Source organism: Lytechinus pictus, unplaced genomic scaffold (assembly GCF_037042905.1).
Source record: "Lytechinus pictus isolate F3 Inbred unplaced genomic scaffold, Lp3.0 scaffold_19, whole genome shotgun sequence".
NCBI classification, from domain to species: Eukaryota; Metazoa; Echinodermata; class Echinoidea; order Temnopleuroida; family Toxopneustidae; genus Lytechinus; species Lytechinus pictus.
Window position 1 is genome coordinate 13214002 of NW_026974140.1, and position 20327 is coordinate 13234328.

At 35.5% G+C, this 20327-nt stretch overlaps 2 protein-coding genes across 11 annotated transcripts in view; one reads left to right on the top strand and one right to left on the bottom strand.

The window, feature by feature from the left end:
- Positions 1-13357, bottom strand: LOC129260867 (pirin-like). Of its 10 annotated transcripts, none has more exons than XM_064114314.1 (10): positions 12508-12587; positions 12025-12163; positions 10449-10718; positions 9119-9211; positions 6565-6645; positions 5922-6128; positions 4659-4788; positions 3830-3912; positions 2843-2909; positions 1-2429 (listed from the first exon to the last, which is right to left on the bottom strand). In XM_064114314.1, exons 3-10 carry the CDS (start codon positions 10692-10694, stop codon positions 2308-2310), a joined length of 1029 nt encoding a protein of 342 aa, XP_063970384.1. In that variant the 5' UTR covers positions 10695-10718; positions 12025-12163; positions 12508-12587; the 3' UTR covers positions 1-2307. The 10 variants fall into 10 exon arrangements, with proteins under 10 accessions (XP_063970384.1, XP_063970385.1, XP_063970387.1 ...); XM_064114315.1 differs by lacking the exon at positions 12508-12587 and adding an exon at positions 12459-12502; XM_064114317.1 differs by lacking the exons at positions 12025-12163; positions 12508-12587 and adding an exon at positions 13129-13357 and having other exon boundaries at positions 10449-10654.
- LOC129260647 (protein phosphatase methylesterase 1-like) overlaps positions 13006-20327 on the top strand; it is a 21404-nt gene continuing 14082 nt past the window's right edge. Inside the window, exons 1-3 of the mRNA XM_064114318.1 lie at positions 13006-13162; positions 18992-19100; positions 19698-19790. Coding sequence (XP_063970388.1) covers positions 13083-13162; positions 18992-19100; positions 19698-19790 — 282 coding nt within the window. The 5' untranslated portion in view covers positions 13006-13082. The remainder of the gene's footprint in view (positions 13163-18991; positions 19101-19697; positions 19791-20327) is intronic.

Sequence of the window (20327 nt, forward strand, 5' to 3'; positions counted from 1 at the left end):
TCACATTGATACATAAAACACATTTATTGTAAATACTTATATTAAAATTCTGTAGTTCACAATGCCTATGAAATAAAATTCAAACATATACATATATTTCTATTGTGGTCTACAAAGCTATAGTACTGGATTAAATATATTTTGACAAATATTACACAAAATTCATTCAGATATTTACTCAGAAAGTTCTCTGAATAGTTCAACAAGTACTCCATCCAAAAAGGCAACAATAATACATCAATTAAAAAATGAAATGGACAATTATAATATACATTAAAGCAAACAGCTGAGGGGGGATGGGTTCACAAAGATTTAAAGTGTAACTTAGGAAAGTGTGACTTAGAGCTGCATTTAAATTCCAGTTGCATGTGGTATATAATGCACCACAATAATCAATGCGCAGTAATAATTGATATTGGGCCTTTCATGTTATGTGTGTGACAACATTTAAGCATGACTTAAAGCAGAGATTCTAAATGGTGGCGCATGGAGCCTTACAGAGTGGCGCGTGGGACCTGGTATGAAAAAAAGGAAACAACATAATTAAGGTGTGATGATCATTTTATTACAAAGGGAAAAACAACAACTCGGCTTTGATTTCCTTCAGATTTTGTAAAATTTGCCACTGACCGATAAGCTCTATTATGCTCTGCTTTTTATTTACCAAAATTTGGTGTATTCATGTAAGACTGGTACAAGGACTATATGTATCTGTGAACATAAATTTGTGATTAGTGCTTTTCAAACATGAACTTCGTCAAACACAATATACGAAAACAGAATAACATTCATTATTTTGAGCAACGTTCGAGTTGCCATCACATCCGTCAAGCCTGGTTTTCCAACCCTATCAAAATAAAAGAAATGCTGAGTCAGTCAATAGATCTGATACAGAACAGTCTGAACTAGTAGTATTATTGCTTATTGCTTATTATTATAGCTCTATGTTGTTATTGATGGAACAAAATGAAAATATAACCGAGTTTTTATTTGTCATAACATCCCAAGCCTTCTAACTGTAATGTATTTACAAAGGGCCCAGAGTGGACATACACCAAGAATAATCAATTAATCATTGTTATGGAATATAGTAAATTTGGGTATGTTTTTCTGCATTTTCACTTAAAAACTATAGAGGTCAAAAAATGGAATGCAAAAGAGTATGCCACATTTTAATCATAAGTCAATAATCCACATGATATCATACAAATTCAAAAACTTATGAAAATTGAAATAAAAAACATGTGTGACACCTTAAACACCACGACCTCAAATAACCTTTGACTTTACCATGTGACCTCAGAAGGTATAATAACATGAATTCAGCCAAAGTGCATCTATAACTCAACTTTGCTTCCTATTGCAATACTATGCACTGAATTATGTGGCAAGAGAGAGAGAGAGAGAGTAATGCAGGTTAACCTTAAGTATGATCTCAAATGACCACTGACCTTACCATATGACCTCCAACAGCATCATAACATAAACATACCCCCAATGCATCTGTGACCAAAATTTGACTGTCATCTGAGCAAGTTATTAGTCACAGTAGAGTCTTACAAAGGTAAACTGGCATTTGTGTCAGATGAGGGAAAAATGTCATTTGGATGATTGGATCCCTTAGTTTTCCTTTCATCTTTGCTAGGCAAGATAAAAATGAATAACAATTAAACAAATGATTGAGAAATATACTGCATTTCCATTATAAATGCAGTTTCTCGTGAAAGACAAGTTCATTCAATACAAATAATAGGTTTAGCCTAATTTGATTTAACAATGAATGTAGAATACAATAACATCTGTTGAAGACACAAGGTTATCAAAGTCTATTTGATGACAAGAATAACATTTAATTTTGAAGAAATTAAGTACAAAATTCTCAGTCACTGTGCACATTTTCACAAAGAAAAATTCAATTTGATACCACCTTTCTAAACACAACCTTTTCATTCCTTCTTCAATAAATTCAAGTTGATCAATCACACAATGGTCTCCTATTCTTTAAACTATTCTTCTTTTCTTACATAAATTTCACAGGAATTCTATGACATTCATCAATAGTTCTCCTGTGAAATAATGACAAAAATTAGATGTACAAGGAAAATCATGTCACTACAAGATCAAAATTAAAATTATTTTAAAATTGATGTACAATGATGCTGAAGAACTATATTGTTCAGTCTATATAAAAGTGTAATGATGAGTTTTGTAGGTGAATCAAGTTAGGTCTCTGACAAACTGACAACAGAAAAGAATACAAAATCAGTTAAACGTCTTCAAAACTTCTACAGATGCCATGATTCTAAATTATCGGTTGGCATTGCCTGTCTCTGATTTCCATGTTCTTGCTTTCTCAAATCCATTCCTTGCAGTGCGATAGTCCGAGATTGCCTGTTGTATTTCATCATCAGTATTCATCACAAAGGGACCTGACAATATAAAGTAAAACAAGATCTATTTTTATGCAACACTATCAATATCAATGAAGGTGATTGATACCCAGACCGCAAAATGGTATGCTAAATTTCACAAGTGTTGATTGAAAAATGGATAGGGTAGATGATCTGCAATACTATTTGCCCATTATGTCATTGCCATAATTCTTAAATAGAGATATCTACCAAAATCAAATGAAAAAAAAGCTGAAGATTAACTTGTTCTTTATTATTGTGATAATAGACAAGTGATTTATTTACTTATTTACATTTCTACAAAATACATTAGACACTTTGTGTATTAAATTAATATTTGATCACTCTGTTAAGCATTTAAGCAATATAGATTAATGACACAAAAGTTGTTTACAATATCACATACCACATATCATTGAATCATTTCTTACCATATTGGACAATTGGTTCATTCAATGGTTTCCCTGTTATCAGCACAAAACGGCATGGTTCACTTCCCTGTCAAGAATAGGTTTAAATAACAGCCATTTCAAAAATAGATCTGTGACAATGGTGTAAAGAACTACTGCACATTTATATAACGTGTCATTTCATATATATTTTTGCAGGGGGTGTTTCATAAAGTTGTTGTTTACAAGTTTATGCACAACTGGAATGTATTTTTGGATGCTATTATCAGATTCTTAATCATTTTTCCCCCTATAAACTGAGTTTAAATATGATCTTTGTAGATTAAAACTCATTTTGTTAACAAACATCTGAATACAAAATTTACTATTTGCTTAGTGTTATAGCAAATTCAATCCCACTTTGTTGAATAGGGAAAATTTAGGATCTCATTTCACACAAGAACATGTTCCAGCCATGCTTTATGTTATGCACAGTTTTATGAAAAAAAATTTGGTTCAGTAACTTTTAAATCTTCTTCAATTTTCCTTCATTGTTCTTTATGTAGTTGCAGATAAGAAGCAGATTAATTATAATTTCAATTAGTTGTCTTTCCAAGGAAGACAAATGTGAAAATATTGTACAGAAGACATTTGATTTATCAGTTTTGGGGATGATCACACTATTTAAAACTCTCTAGGAATGGTAAAGAATTCAATAAAAACAAGCAATAACAGAGCCGGCAGATTTGTCACACTTGGGTACTCATAGCTAAACCACAGACTTGTTAATAATTTTATTTAGTAAATATTTTGTCTGATAAGTAACTAAATGTATGATTTACAATTACATCACCTTTCATAGAAACCTGGGTTTAGTTAGCCACAGAAAAATGTTGTTGATATCAAAGTTTATACTTAATAAATATTTTGTTATGGCAAAAGTAGCGCATTATCACCATATTGTCTTCATCCGTTTTTTCCCTAGGGGATTTCTGTCAATATGTAGATTTGTTCCCTTTAATGACTTACCATATTCTCCACCTCTAGAAAGTCTCCATCAGATAGAACAAGGGTATTATGTGGTTCCCCTTCTTTCTTGTCTTCTCCAGTTCCTGATACATAACAAATTACAAAAACAAATAATATGAAAAGACCACAGTTTTCAATATTTGTATAACTTTCATCATAGGTTGTTTCATATTGTAAACTTGTATACTTTTGAGAATGGAGATTATGTCTGACTCCACAAGTTTTGATAAATGATTCCCTCTAACAGATTTTCATTATTGTCTTATAATTTGTATATGGAAATGACATTTTGATTTGTGAAAATCTAAAATTGTCTTAATCATCTACGGAGCAGTGCTATTTTAAGATAATTATTTGATCATTTATAAAGGGTTTCCACTATAGAAAGTGATGGGTAATGATTTTGAAAGCTGCACTGAGAAACCTAACACGCTTCACATTACTTTTCACTGATGCCAATCCACATTCCTATGTTTCAATCAGTATCTACTTATATTAAGAACACTTAACACAGCCCGTAATAGTTATTTCTGTACAATGTGCATAAATGAAAGAAAGGGGGAGGGTACAGAAAATTATAAATCAATCTCTTGAAAGGGCTCATCCTGAATAAAATCATTCACAACTGTAGTTCAGCGAATTCAATTATAGTTGTATGAAGAAGAATCCTTTTGCATCAGAAATCTTTCTACAAGACAGGACAATATAATTTATTTTCCTTGAAAATTGACCACTTTATATCTTGATGCATTTCCCTTCTTTCTGTTTTGTTACCATGAATGGAATGGGTATGCATTGAGATTTTGAGAAACAGCATGATTAAACTCACCAAACTGAGCCTTCCCAGATAGGATGTATACTAGGGCTGTGTGACCTTTAGTGACTGGCTGTCTTAGCTTTGATCCACTTCCAAATGTGAAATCAAGGTATGTAGTAGGTGTTCTGGTTCGTACCTTGGCCTGGAGAAGATAACAATAGAGCCTGTGACTATGAATATAAGATCATAACATGAGTTGAATATAGTAGAAATGCTAGATCATTGCATAATGCACATCAAATAGGCATGATACTGGTAGCTGAATTGATAGAACAAAAGTCATGTACAATGTAAAACCAAATGAACACCCTAATGCTAAGGGCATCAACCTTATTACCATGTCCCTTTGAGAGGACTCAAAGTCATTTGTCCTCTGGTTATTTCCAAGTTTAGTAATTTCAATCAAGAAATCTACATGTACAAAGTATAAATCATCAATTCAAATTTAGAATTGCATTAACTCTGTTTAAATGCATGACATATTCCTCGTCTGTATGAAAATAATAATGCTCAATTTTTATATAGCGCAAATTACAGTTAAATCTCTTAGCGCTCTTAAAAGTTAGTATGAGAAAGAAAGAGAGAGAGAAAAAGAAGAAAAACATTCATGTTGAACCTAAATATATTATTATACATTACCTAAATACATCATTATACATATTTGAGATTGAATTTTGAAAATTTGGAAATATATAATGCATCAATATTATGAAAATTTGAATTTGAATTTATCTTTGGAAAAGATGTGTGCCTGAGTGAGATACACACAGACACTTACTGTGTTCATATTACCCCATGCTTACATGGACATCCCCAGGGGGGTTGTGTGTTGCTGTGTGATTGTTCCAGTCATTTACAACTTTTATCTTAATTTCCTTTAGCTTCTTTGCATGTGCTTAACTCAATCACTAAACATGGCCTTGTAGGACATGTGTAATAAACTGGGAAATTTGTCTAATCCCATCTCATTTTCGTTGGTCTTTCTTTTGCCATTTTGTGAATTTGGATTCTGAAACCGATTGATGTGAGGGGCTATAGCCTCTCTGTGACTGAACCATGCAATCTCTTAATTATTGACACGTGCTTATAAAAGATTATTGAAGCAAGCACGTGTAGAAATATCATTCATTTTGTCTAAGTGGGATTTGTGCAGTGCCCTTGTAAAGTTTGATAAGTTTCTTTTGGAACCCACTTTACAAGTGTCATAAGCATACAAAAGGAAAGTACAGACCATATAGCACTTCAGAACATTACAGCTTTTTCCTATTAACATACCTTTTTCCCCAATGCTTCACCAGCAATGACTTTTACAGACACACCATCCTTCTCACCAAGAGGAATATTCTTTGCTTGGAGTTCTTGATATTCCGGTTCCACCATCTTGAATTCTTTGGCCAGATTGACCCATAGTTGAAGACCATGGGAAGTATCATTTCCATTGGGCATCTCAGAGTGGACAATACCCCGACCAGCAGTCATCCACTGTGGTCAAATGAAAAATGATAGTCATATACTAACTGACTAAACTGAAATGAAGTCAAAGCACGAATCAAATTGTGCTCCAAAGTGCATGGATAAGTATTCGATTTAAGCTTCCAATCACTCTAGAACTATAGCCTTTAAAGCATGATAGAAAGAAAAATAACATTAACTATTGTTAGCTCTCAGTAGATCCATGAGCAAAATCTGCAACTTTACAGATATACTTTAAAAATACATTAACCAATTTTTAGCCCACTTAGGAATAAGTGTAAAACAATTAAGGATTCCAAATTCATTAAACTTTTCAAAGTTTAATTCAAATTTGTATCAGACATTATGCAAAGGGTGAATATTAATTTAATTATTGTTGTTGGTAAATCAGATTCGACGCATTGAAAACCACTAGCATTTAATACATTATACGATAGGCCTCTACCTGAAGATCTCCTGCATGCATGACTCCTTTATGACCTGCAAAATCTTCATGAGTTCCTGATCCTGTTATCATGTATGTCACCTGATGATATTCAAACATACATACTAGTAGATTAAAAAATTATTAATTTGTATTATATAATCTCAGAACTTTCACATAGGCCCATCTGACCATAATGAAAGATAATAATCTCATGAACACTTTCTATTTTTTTTTAAATAACCATTCTTTTGTTAATTGATTACATCAGGTGTTTAGTCTGAGGTACAATTTTTATGAAGGCAATATATGTGCAAGTATATGTTAAAGGAGAAATATATTGATTATGAATATGGCCTTATTATATATCAGTGGAAAGGTAATGATGTGAGGATTACCATTAGGTCATTCAAAAATAACGAAAATAATACATAAGGTGGAAATCGCCAATTAAAAAGCGCTAAAATGCCTCTCCGAAATATGCCTCGCATCGGTCTCTGAATTGACTCGAATTTGATGACGTCACTGTCTGTACGAGAGGCGTGATTGGCTCTCCCACGTCAAGCTCCACTTGCATGCAAAACCTATTGCGAGGGTACGTTTTCTCCACACTGACACTGAATACTTCGATCATGAAATGAAAGAAAACCCAGAAATTTATCTAGATTTGGATTTTCAAATTGATGATTATGAAGATGAAGAGAATGATGATAAAGTTTCTAACTCTAGAAAACAAAGTGACGTGGATGGTGGTAAATTAAGGGAATTACGCCGGTGATGATGAGTAAGACAATTCAACTTGCAAGCCGATTCGCTACCAATGCATGTAGCTGCTAGCTGCACCGCGGGTCAAATCCATGAAAATGAATTCCATGCAGCATGACCACATCCAGACAGAGTCTCTTTCCTCTATCAACAACAATTTAATGAGAAGGAAAATAATAAAATTACTGTACTTACAAATAAGTGAATATATCCGAACCTAGGCTGAAGGTAAATCAACTCAAGGAATAGCAGCAGACGATATGCACCGCGACGATGAATTTCACGTGGCTGGAATAGATTGTCACTCGTTCTGTTAGATAAAATTTATATCTCATTATTTTGACTAAATTACGAAACTCAGAGAATTAGTATTCTACATAAAAATTAAGTAACACCTGGTACTATTTTTTGAATTACGATAAAATATTTTTGAAGCAAAGAAATTGAGGTAAATTAAAATAAGATATAAAGGATCATCCACTTAGCCGCATGCGATTGTAGACAAACAATCAAAAGCACATGGCCAGCTTGCTCCACTGAACTGAAAATACGTATTTTCAGTTCAGTGGCTTGCTCGCCCATAGAGTTGGAGCGTAGCTTTATCCAACTCTATGTGCTCGCCTTGCTGATTGTTTACAATCGAATGCGAGCTAGGCGGATGATCTTTTATATCTAATTTTAATTTACCTCATTTTCTTTGCTTTAAAAAGGTTTTATCGTAATTCAAAAAATAGTACCAGGTGTTACTTAATTTTTATGTAGAATGCTAATTCTCCGAGTTTCGTAATTTAGTCAAAATAATGAGATAGAAATTTTATCTAACAGAACGAGTGACAATCTCCCAGCCACGTGAAATTCATCGTCGGTGCATATCGTCTGCTGTTATTCCTTGAGTTGATTTACCTTCAGCCTAGGTTCGGATATATTCACTTGTTTGTAAGTACAGTTATATCATTATTTTCATTCTCATTATGTTGTTGATAGAGGAAAGAGACTCTGTCTGGATGTGGTCGTGATGGAATTCATTTTCATGGATTTGACCCGCGGTGCAGCTATCAGCTGCATGTGTTGGTAGCGAATCGGCATGCAAGTTGAATTGCCCGACTCATAATCACCGGCGTAATTCCCCTAATGTATACCTCTATCCACGTCACTTTGTTTTTCTAGAGCTAGAAACTTCATCATCATTCTCTTCATCTTCATAATCATCAATTTGAAAATCCAAATCTAGATAAAATTCTGGGTTTTCTTTCATTTCGGGATCGAAGTATTCAGTGACAATGTGGAGAAAACGTACCCTCGCAACAGGTTTTGCATGCAAGTGGAGCTTCACGCTGGAGAGCCAATCACGCCTCTCGTACAGAAAGTGACGTCATAAAAAATCCCCAATTTCGCGGACGTAATTCTGCGTGTTTGAAGCATGCAGAGAGAGAACTTTAAACTATCAATTAACTGAGTTCCATCGGTCTCCATGATAAATGATTTACACCATCGTGTTCTCCTTATTTTTTCCTTTAATTTGATATATGATTCTCCATTTTTACGATTTTCAATATAGTTCTACTTTAAAACAAATTTCATTTTTATGAGCAAGTTAACTTTATGACATATTAAGAAACTTGACAGTTTCTATGTGTTATCTAATTTTGCACCCATTAAAATGAGGTAAGAATGGGATTTATTGATAAAAGGATAGATTATTAATGGTCTCCCATTCCAAGAAGCAGTGAGTTAGTGACCATGATAAATACTGTATATCAAACATAGTGGATGACTGCTATGTATTAAACATGATTTAATAACAACTTACTGTTTCAAAGCCTCGGTGTGGATGATCTGGGAAACCAGCCGGAGCTGCAACCCTGAATTCATCAAGCAACAGGAAAGGATCCAGGTTACGAAGCTGTACATGTAGATAAAAAATTATAAAATGGTGATATGGAGCCTAATTAATTGATTTGTTAAAATCTATCACATGAGCAGTCAGTCATTTATAATAAATAATAAACAATAATAATAAATGCAATTTATTGGGCACCATATCCATTTTGCTTAGGGATTTGAAAAATTACACACACTTGTTACCTTTGAATGGTCCAAATACCCTCGGCTATGCTTCGGGCATGCTAGAACTATTTAAAAGGGAACTCGGGCGGGTAATTCTTACTAATGCCCCCAATGATGTGTATTATTTGTATAATACTCCTGAAGGCATGTAATGTAAGTAGACCTGTGATGACATATCTGGCTAGATCACAAGGGTCCTAACACAAAGTGATACAATCAATATAAGCTATTCATTGTAATTTAGAGTCTTGGCTTGTCATAGAACAGTTCCAACCAATTCTTTGATTGTTTTTGTTTATAATTCATATTACATGGCCAAGGAACAACTTTCATTATTAAGGGGAAGTTGGTGAAGGGTTTGAGGAAAATCCATCAAAGATTAAGTTATTAGAAATTTAATTTTGTTATTTGTATTGTCATATATGAGCAGTTCCACCATATGTTATGTGATATAAAATTCATTTTTTTGAATGGTTCATGAAGACTGACTTTTTTTCCTTCAGGAGCAGGTGTGAAATAATTTGTCTCTTGATATACTGACAGTACAATCAAATCCATTTTCATTTTTTAAGGAAATAACATTTTATTGACTTTTGTTTTTAAAACAGGATGGGGAAGCTGCTTGCATATGGCGTGACAAATAAAACAATCATAATTATAGATTACTAAAAAAGATCTTTCAGGGATTTTTCTCAAACTTTCACCAATATTTTTATTATTTTTCTATCTTTATAATAATTTTCATTTTCAGGGTAAACTTCCCCTTGAAAGCATTAGAAGAAAAATCTCAAAGAAATCACAACAAACTACCCCAGCAGAGTAACAACCAAGGCCTTTTGTAGTTTTACTTTATTTTGCCCTGCTGATTTAAACCATCCTAAAAAGGAAATTTTACTCCATCCTTTCAAAGACAAAGCCTTAATAATCATGTACACAAACCCATCCCTGGATATAACAGTAATGTCAGGCAACCAGTGTTTTGGAGGTTCCTCTGCCGTCCATTACACTAGTTTAAATTCCTATAGGAATGTTGTTTTTTGCATCTACTCTGAAAAAGCTACAAATGGTCACACCTCAGGTCTGCCGACGCTCCGTCTGACTTTGGCACCAACACCCTCGGACTGTTCAACACTCAATACAGACTTGACAACCTTCCTTGGTATACCTTCATCAGCCATCTTGTTAGTGGAGAGGTTTCCTGATGCAAAGTGGAACTTGGTAGGTGAAGAGTCCAGCTGGACGACTGAATATTTGTCCTGGTTTTCTATGCAGTATACTGCTACAATGGATATCATATAACAGAGTAAAATCTCTTGCATTGCAGGATCTTGTACAAGTGAAAGCTGTTGAGTTAATAAGGGAACAAAAAATATTTAGATTAAAGAATGTTAATTTGATGCATTGTTCATCCTGAAATTGGCAAGGATTTAATAAATCTGTAGAGCAAGCAGATGTATGATGGGGTAACCATAATTTGCACACATTTTAAAAATTATCATTGAGTTCATTTTCAATAAAAAAATTCTCAGTTTATACAAAATCAACTAAGATAAGAAATACTAAATGGAAGGCAATATTCTATAATCTAGATTAAAAAATTGCTTGACAGAATTATGAAGTAGGTCAAGGGTTTTCTACGATGTAGTGATGTAGTATCGCGATCTCAAAATTCTTTGGTGATGATCGACTAGTGAGCCCTCAGATGAAAAGGTGTCATGAAAAATTTACGCATGATGGTTTCACAAAGATTTAGAAAAGAAGTCAAGAAGACAAATGCACCAGCATAGGCTACAATAATTGTATCAGATGGAGGACGAAATGGTAATAAGTAATAAGAAGGTCTGCCCTAGGCCCGGGGGGGGGGGGGGGGGTACTCGACCAAAAAAGTAGTAGGTATGTGCCGCTGGCGAGACAAAAAACGGGGGCCTTGGAGTGGGCTTATTGTAAAAAGGAGGGTCCTCGGAACGGGCTTCGGAACTACAAATGTTTGTGAAAACGGGGGTCCTTGGAATGGGTCGCCTGCATGATTGCGTATGCATACCCATGGAACGTGCATGCAGCTAGCCCGGCGGCACGGGAGCCGGGTGCGCTAGCGCAGAGGCGGTGGTCGGACAGTGCTCTGTGGCCGCTTTTCACCAAAATTGTGGGTCATTGTAGCAGATCAATGCGACCGGAATGGCGTAACAGAAAATATGCGAAGCTTTGGAGCGGATTTCTTCTTCTTTTTCTCAATAAGACAAAAATGCTATGCCTTGGAACGGAAATTTTAGTGTAAAAATGGGGGTCCCCTCTGCGGCACATACCCACTATGCATTATATACTGAGTGCCCCCCCCCCCCCAGGGCCCTAGGTAAGTAGAGTCTAAGTTAATTGTCCAACTTTTCCCACAGAAAACACGCATTCAGAAATATGATTCCCTTTTCAATTGACAAAAATATTTCATATTCGAAGAGGGGTGCGACTGGAATGGAAGCTGATATCGTAAAAAACAAGACTTAAGTTAAGTCTAGCTTATCTTGGCACAAATTTTATATCTTTATTTTTTGTAGGTATTTAGTCCATGCTATGTATGGTGGAAGTTTGATGAATTTTAAGAAAATATTTTTCTATGTCTGATATGACTGCATTTATGAAAAGTGTTTGACATACCGGGTCGTATCGAGTCTAGTACCGGTATAGGTCTAACGATCTGTGGCAGATTGTGATTGCCTAGGCCCTAGTAATTGGCGGCTCACATGTTCGGCTGAGCATAATCCACTTAACCCAGGGAGCTACGCGGAGCTCAGGACTTGTCCGTGTAATATCAGGCAGAGGATACTCTCCAAAAATGGGGTAGAATGGGGTCGCAATAGCACCCAAATAAATGGAAAAAATAAATTACCGGTATGCACTTAACTTGATCGATACCGAGAACGAACGCGACATGGAGGTCTAACTTTTCCTTTTTTTGAGGGTCCAGTTTGTGTCTCGATGTCAGGATTCTATGTCATGATCGATAGACCTTCATCCATATAATCGAGGTAAGTGCATTATTTTTTCCCCTTTTATTTCGAGTGCTATAGTTGCGACCCCATTATTCTAACCCATTTTGGAGAGTACCCATGTCTGCCTAGACCCTAGTAATAGTATTACATGGACGACTCCTGGGCTTCGGCCAAAAGCTTCGGTCTCTGTAATTATGTTGGCTGTTCCGCTGAACTCCGTTGGCTCCACTCACCAATACAGAATCAGACATTTAAAAAAAATAAAAAAATAAAAATGTTAGTAAAATTGTAGTTAAAAAAATCCTCGAAACAGACGGCTGCAAGTGCAAGCTGTCTAGCTCTAGCAAGGTCATTTTAAACTATAAATAATAAGCTACATACATATAAAATACATTTCCACAAATGATAAATACAATATTAACGCAAAAGACAGCTGAAAATCCCCCCCCAAAAAACAAACATACCGTTCTTTTCGCTGAGTCATTCCCGATGTCAGCACATTGACCATTGAGAATTGACCCCGCCCACCACCACTGCACTGCATGCACTGGTACGGTACATGGTCGGTCGGCGTCGGTCCACCAATACGGTACGGTATACCCTGGTATACCGTACCACATCCCGGCCCTGTCCCGGCCGCGCCGCCGCAGCCCGCGTGTGCTTTAGCGGCGTATTGGCCAGACTGCTAGCGCACAGAGCTCAGCTTGAATTATTCAGAGTAAAATGGCATTGAACAAGCAAGTTCTGTTAAAGAATACGAGTAGATTACCACCAATGCCTCCGAGAGGTGTGCCTGGAGGAAGGTAAGTGCTATAAGACTCATTTGAAGTGGAGAAATGTCAGGAATCAAGATCTTTTGTAGACCTAGTGAGTGTTTTTTTTTGTGGGGTGACCCACATATTCAAATCAGTGTTAGTAATGGTACTCTAATAATAACACTTGCTCTCACTGCAACCATCCTAGCCAGGAGGCTCCGAGAGAGTAAAAAATCATTCAATAACGTGTGCTTACTCTCCACAGAGCCAGGATTGTGTCCCATTCGTGTGCCCAAATATCGGACACTTGAGCATAATTGGACAAAAAAACAAATCATTGAATAAAAAAATATGAGTATTTCCGTAGTAAATGTCGAATATTTAATGTCATAAAAAATAGAATTAAAAGGCACTTCAGGTGAAAATTAGGAAAGGCTGTTCCAGCATGTTTGATATACTCACAATGAGGCTCAATAAGACTATGATTCACAAAACTGTTTGAATTTTCAAATTCTGATAACCTCGCAATACGTGTGAGTGGAAGTCGAGTTATTGTCGTCTTTGTGTAGTACAAAAACGGCTATTTGTGGACAAAAAACGATTGCAAAATCTTATTATTCTCTTTGTTTTGGGCATGGCACACTTATAATACATAGCTTATGGGGAATTGTACAAGCTTTTTATTTAAATCTGAAAGTACTCAGATTGATTTGGCATATTATGATTTCTTTGGTTCAAGGGCAACTACCCCTGGACAATTACCCCCCTCCCCCCGGAAAACTACACTGTACCCCTATCCAAAAATCTACACCTAACCCACTCACACGTATTGCGAGGTTAGTATTAGTATACTAACCTCGCACCATGAACCGCGTTTGGCAGTGGATTTCTAACTAGTGGGTCGCGCGTGCTTGGATCTCACTTCTGGTTTCCACAACACACAACTTCAATGGCTTGATTTTTCTGTGCGCGGTGGCATGTAATGAACCCTTGGGTGCACCTAACCCTATTTCGGGGGTAATTGTCCTTTGGTAGGTTTGTGCAAAGGGTAAACATGACTTGATATGGATTTTTTTTGCTTGAACATTAGAAATGAAATTTAAATGAATATAATTTGAAATCAAAAAAAGAGAATTAAAATAATAATCTTAGGATTTTTAGAAAAAAAATAAAGACAGATTGATTTCAATTGTCTATTATCTCATTATTGTCTCATTAATGTTATTGTGGTCTCAATAATATTGTTAATATTATTATTGTCTCATCATCGTTTCATTATTGTTGTCCCAATTATTATTATTATAATCATAATTATTATAATAATAATTATTTTATAAAAATAATTATTATTGTAATAATAGTAATTATTGTCTCAATGATTATAAGGCCTATAATTATAATTACTATAATTATAATTATTTCCATAATTATGGTTATTATTTTTTTATAATAATTATTATTGATGTCTCATTAACATTATTGTCTCAATAATTATTACAATTAACTATCATTATAATTATAATTGTTATTATAATTATTCAATAATTATTATTATTGTAATAATAATTATCATTGTCTCAATATTTATTGTCTCATTATTATTAATGTCTCATCATCACTATTGCCTCATTATTGTCTTATCTTATTTCAAAATAATAATCAACACCATAACAAAGGTCCATAATCAGATATCAAATTCATGAAGCGTATCTCATACATGTAAACCTATTTCTAATTTAAATTCATGAAAGGAGCTTTCTGTGCCATTCAAAAATACAACTTCCATTAACAATACCATATTCTAGACATTCAGATGCATTCTAACAAAAACTCACTTATCAGACAAAATTCTTGAAGTTTACTTGCAGTTTTGCTCTTAATACTTATTTCGCACAAATTCTACAAAATTATTTTCAAAATAACAATTTAAATTTCATAATTAACAGAGCTCAAATCGTAATATAAAAAAATATACAACGGCTGAAACATACTGTGTCTGAATACTGAGACTAATCTCGAGCCCATCGCAGCGGGGATGACGTCACTCACAGCTGTTCGTATACGCTCAAAACAACCCTGCTCGATCGGCCGAGTCAGATTCACAAACACCTCACAACACTCAAAATTGAAGTTAATTTCCGCTGGCTCTTTACGAACCAAATTCACTTCCACTTTCACAAATGTTCTCAAATATTCAATTTCATTACTTACCGAGTTTCGATAAGATCCGATGATTACGAGAAGGCGATTTCAAGCAAAGAAAAATTAATCCCACTATGGTAAGTGAAACTCCGTGTTGTTTATTATTGATATTTGCCGAAGGTGTACGAAGCAACCACAGGAATTTTTTACCAATCAAAATCAGCGGAATAAAGGAAGAAACTGACTCTGTTTTATTGAGCAATTCCGAATGCAACTCCAGTACTCGCCCGAAGTGCCGAGCGGAGCGAACTGTGTGTGTTAGACATGCACTCCCCATTCACTGCAATGCAAAAATCTAAGTCCAGCGCTCTGTCCGCACGATCGCTCGCGAGAGTGAAATGCCTAGAATTAAACAAAATTATTTAATTACTACCAGAAGCTTGTTTTGTGCCAAATATCGGCTGCATAGAGTTGTGCGCCGGGATCTATTTCGGCAATTTAGATCGCACTCTAGACCCCAAAATCATTGCTTAATTGTTGAGAAAATAACTTATTTTAGCTGCGCAAATACAGATTTTAATTATTATGGCAAGTTCCCCTAAGTCTGCCCATACGCGTATCTGCGCAATTCTAGGAAAAGAAGATACGCAACAAACACAAAGTTTACACGTCTAATGCATAGACAGAATTACAAAATCTGACTCACAATGGTGGAAAAATAATGTAATTTGGCATTTCTTGTGACGGCCTCAAAATGCAGCCTTTCTCATCAAAATCCCCAAATCACGTGCAAAGTTAATGGGTGCGCAGACATGAGGCAACATTGTTTTGTTCAATCTGAAAATGACTGTCCGAGGTTTCTTCCAAGAAAATCATATATTTCTTTCAAATTTTTTATGAGATATTTGGCAAACTAACTCATAATGATGTAAGGAACATTATCAACTGAAAGATTTGACAAATAAAAAGAAATTCATGTTAAATCTTAACTCGAAATCGTTAGGTGCACAGACTTGGGGAACAACATTATACTATCAATAATTTTGATATAGAAATCAGTAAAAAATGATTATTTACTTACCGAACGTACCTCTTTCGGTTCTAAACATCGGACGTCTTCGCTGAGCTGCGAGCGACTGTTCTGAAAACGAGCGCGTGCGCGCAACAGCACGCATTTCCAATTCAATCTGCTGATATGTCCGATGTTTGGGAGAGTGCCATATTTGGAAGGGTGTCGATATATCTGCAATGGTCGCCACGGGGGTTCCCCACGGCGGCCATTGCAGATATTTTTTGAGATAGATCGAACATGTTCAATCTCTGCAGCGATATTTAAGGTGGAAATCACTTCCCCATTATGAGATTTTTTGTTGGTCATCGATATTTTGGAGTCCATAATTAGCGAGGGTCATAAGAATCTTTAGAGGTCAAAATCATGGATTTTACCCCTGGGTTTAACCCCTGGAATATTTTTATTTGAGCAGCAACCTGGATAGCAGGTATGTTCATATGTTTTATGCATGCAAGTCCCCTGCTAGTGTGAGTCCCTGTAGTTATGGGGAGGGAGTTGAAGTCATTTTCGTCCGATTTTTGGAACCGTCCGATATTTCATTTCTCTAAATTTAATTCTTACTTTCCTACTTATGGATACCTATGGATGTCACTGAACACAGTCTAAAGACTCTGGATTCAGCTCCATTTTCTCTTCTTTAGGTTGGCTGGATCATGTCATGGTGGGTCATTTCACTGGTTCATATCTCCAATATTTTTCCAGTCCATTCTCAAAGCTGTGAACACTGGGTGCATTATTCATTACTTAAATTATTCCAAGGTGTCTTCATTCTTATGTAAAAATATTTCTTACATTTCTCAGTGACTGACCTTGGAATGCACAATTTTTGTCTCGCCTCCATAGCAGAGTGAGACGATAGGCGCTGCTTTTCCGACAGCGGCGGCATTGCCAACATAAAATCTTAACCAAAGGTTAATTTTTTTAAATGTCATCATAACTTTAAAAGTATATGGGCCTAGTTAATGAAACTTGTAGACATAATGGTTATCAAGTATTACTGAACAGTTTGATATCACATGACCAAGGTCAAAGGTCATTTAGGGTCAATGAACTAATACCATGTTGGGGGAATCAACTTAAAAATCTTAACTGTAGGGTTATCAAGTATTCCTGAACACCCTGCTTGGTCACATAACCAAGGTCAAAGTCATTTAGGGTCAATTAACTGTGGTTATGTTGGGTGAATTTGTTGATTTCCATCATAACTTTGAAAGTTTATGGATCTGGTTCATGAAACTTGGACATAAGAGTAATCAAGTACATGTATCACTAAACATCCTTTGTGAGTTTCAGGTCACATGACCAAAGTCAGAGGTCATTTAGGGTCAATGAACTTTGGCCATGTTGGAGGTATTTGCTGAATTGCCATCATAACTTTGAAAGTTGAAGATTTAGTTCATGAAACTTAAGATTAGAGTAATCAGGAATCATTGAACATCCTGCTTGAGATTCAGGTCACACGACCAAGGTCATAGGTCATTTAGGGTCAATGAACATAATGTTATATTATCGTATGATTTTTTTTGGTAAATAACTATTCAATACCGTAGTTGTTTTTCAAAGTCAGCGCTGCTGCTATAGTGAATGGCATAATGCAAGCGAGACTGCCAGAGGTGTTCCACTTGTTTGTTATGACCTCTGGTAGGTCCATGCACGGGCGCACCTGACCCAAATCTGGCACTAGCTACCTCCTGGGCCCCGTCTTACAAAGAGTTACGACTGATCCAATCAACCATCACTATGGAAAGCCAGCAACGTCAACATTCAAAATACATGTTTGTTCAAAATATTCTATGTAGATATGATGTATATTCATACTTTCACTGTTTTCTCGAGAATCCAGTATGCTTCTTTTTGTTTTCAAAGGACATTGTGCAAATTTCCTAAAGACAAAATTATGTCATTGATGGATTTCCATATACTTGAGGTTGATCAGATCAATCATAACTCTTTGTAAGACAGGGTCCTGGTCATACCTGTAAAATCACTTGTATGTTTCAAGTATATCTCCTCGCGCATGGCGATATGCTAATGTAGGAAATTTTAGCTGAATCAATCTTTGTTCATATGGAAGTTTCTTTATTTTTTTATAAATTAAGATTAGAGATTGTTGGATGACCAAAAATTGGAAATAGAGATTGTTGAATGACAATTTTCTTGCAATTTTACTTTCCAGCAATAGAGGCCTACACAAAAATGCTCAAAATTGCAGTTTTTGAGCGCTCTTGTGAATAAAATTAAAAATTATCCCCAAGCTACTATTGAAAAATAAATCATTGTAACTATATGGAAATAAGTATTTTTGGTTACAAAAGTGATATTTTAATGCATTTTTCAAAATGTGCATTGTGTACTGCATACATGTAGATCTGTATATAGATTCCCCATAGGCAGGGTGGTGGCAGTGAACAAGTGTTATAGACCTATGTTGTTTAAGAGAGTTTACTTACTGTGGCATGGGTGCTAATATACTAGACTTTAGGAGGCAGCCCAAATACCAGTTCTTGCTCATTTAGCGACCTGATATTTGCTCAGTTTTTACAATATTTAAAAAATGTAACAATATCTAATTAATCAGTCACCTGCTGCATTAATAACTGAAGCCTCTTCATCTTGAGCAATACTTGATATGCATCAATCTCTTTTCATTGTGATTTATTTAGGCCCTCAGGTGGGAAGCCTCATGGAATTGGAAGGAAACGGGACTTTTCACCCTTGCCATGGAGCAATTACTTTGACAGCTGTCAAGATGTTGTACTCAATCACAATGATATATCCTTGAAAAAAATAATTATCTGTCACACAATGGGGGCTGTTGGTGGAGTGAGTGGGGATATACAATACAGTTTACAGAAATACAGTAGCGAGCCAAATCCACTTTACAAATGGAAGAGGCAATTAATGGTTTAATTTGCAGATAGTTTTGTCAAATATATAAACACATTTTATTAATGAATCTGCTTAAAATGAGTGTGTTTTTTAATTTCATTTAGCAGACTATATTTTCTCTCTCAGTTTTACACTTTGTTTAAGGTAAAATAAAAGAGAAATTGCCTCCTTGAATAATTTCATTTCACACCAGCCTTATGCCTATGGATAATAATGACATTTTTGTCATTAATTTATTATTTTTTTCACAGTTCCTTATCACTTGCACCTGTTTGTCTCCTTTAAAGGGTTGGCAGGTGTGTAGATTAGATATTTAATTATACTGTTTTATTTGCTCAGGGAATCTGCAATAGTTACCTCAGTCAGATCATAGAGTCAGTATCCAAACCTCTACATGTATAGTTGAAATGAAAATGTAATTCAAATTAAGTAAAATGATAGTAATGAAATGAGATTATGATCCTTGACTATCTTCTGCACAGTTTTAGAGTTTACAAGAAAGGTAATGAAGGTCCAGTGGTCTTCTTTCTTCATGGTGGAGGACATTCAGCTCTTTCATGGGCTTTGCTTGCAGTAAGTTGGCAACTTGGCATAACATAAATCAATAGGAATAGTTGCATGTACCTGGAAACTGTATCAAAGGCTGGAGGATGGGAGTTGGTGGTAGACCCGTTTTACGTATTTTCTCTCTCCGGCCCCCCCCCCCCCCACTCAGAGGTCGGAGGGACCGCATGCATGTTCCCAAAGTATCCGGTAAAGGGGTACTTTTTCGCGGGACAAGTCTGGCCCGCGAATTGTAAAAAAGGGGGTGTATTTGACTTTTCACCTGGAGATTTCTTTAAAAAGGGGGTGGGTTTTTTTTCACTCTCTTTGGACTCCTGAGAAATTTGAAAGGGGGGTTATAAAATACCTTGAATATCATTTAAAAATTGATCAAATCTCGGGAACAAATTCCTGAAATTCCTGCTAGTTTTGAAAGCTCATTCAGGATTATTTAATTTTGAAAAGTAAAAACATAGTCCCCCACGATCAACTCGATGGTACGGACTTCTTGAAATCTGCGAGAGAGATAACAACAGAACGTGTATATCTACATGTAGTACTCTACGC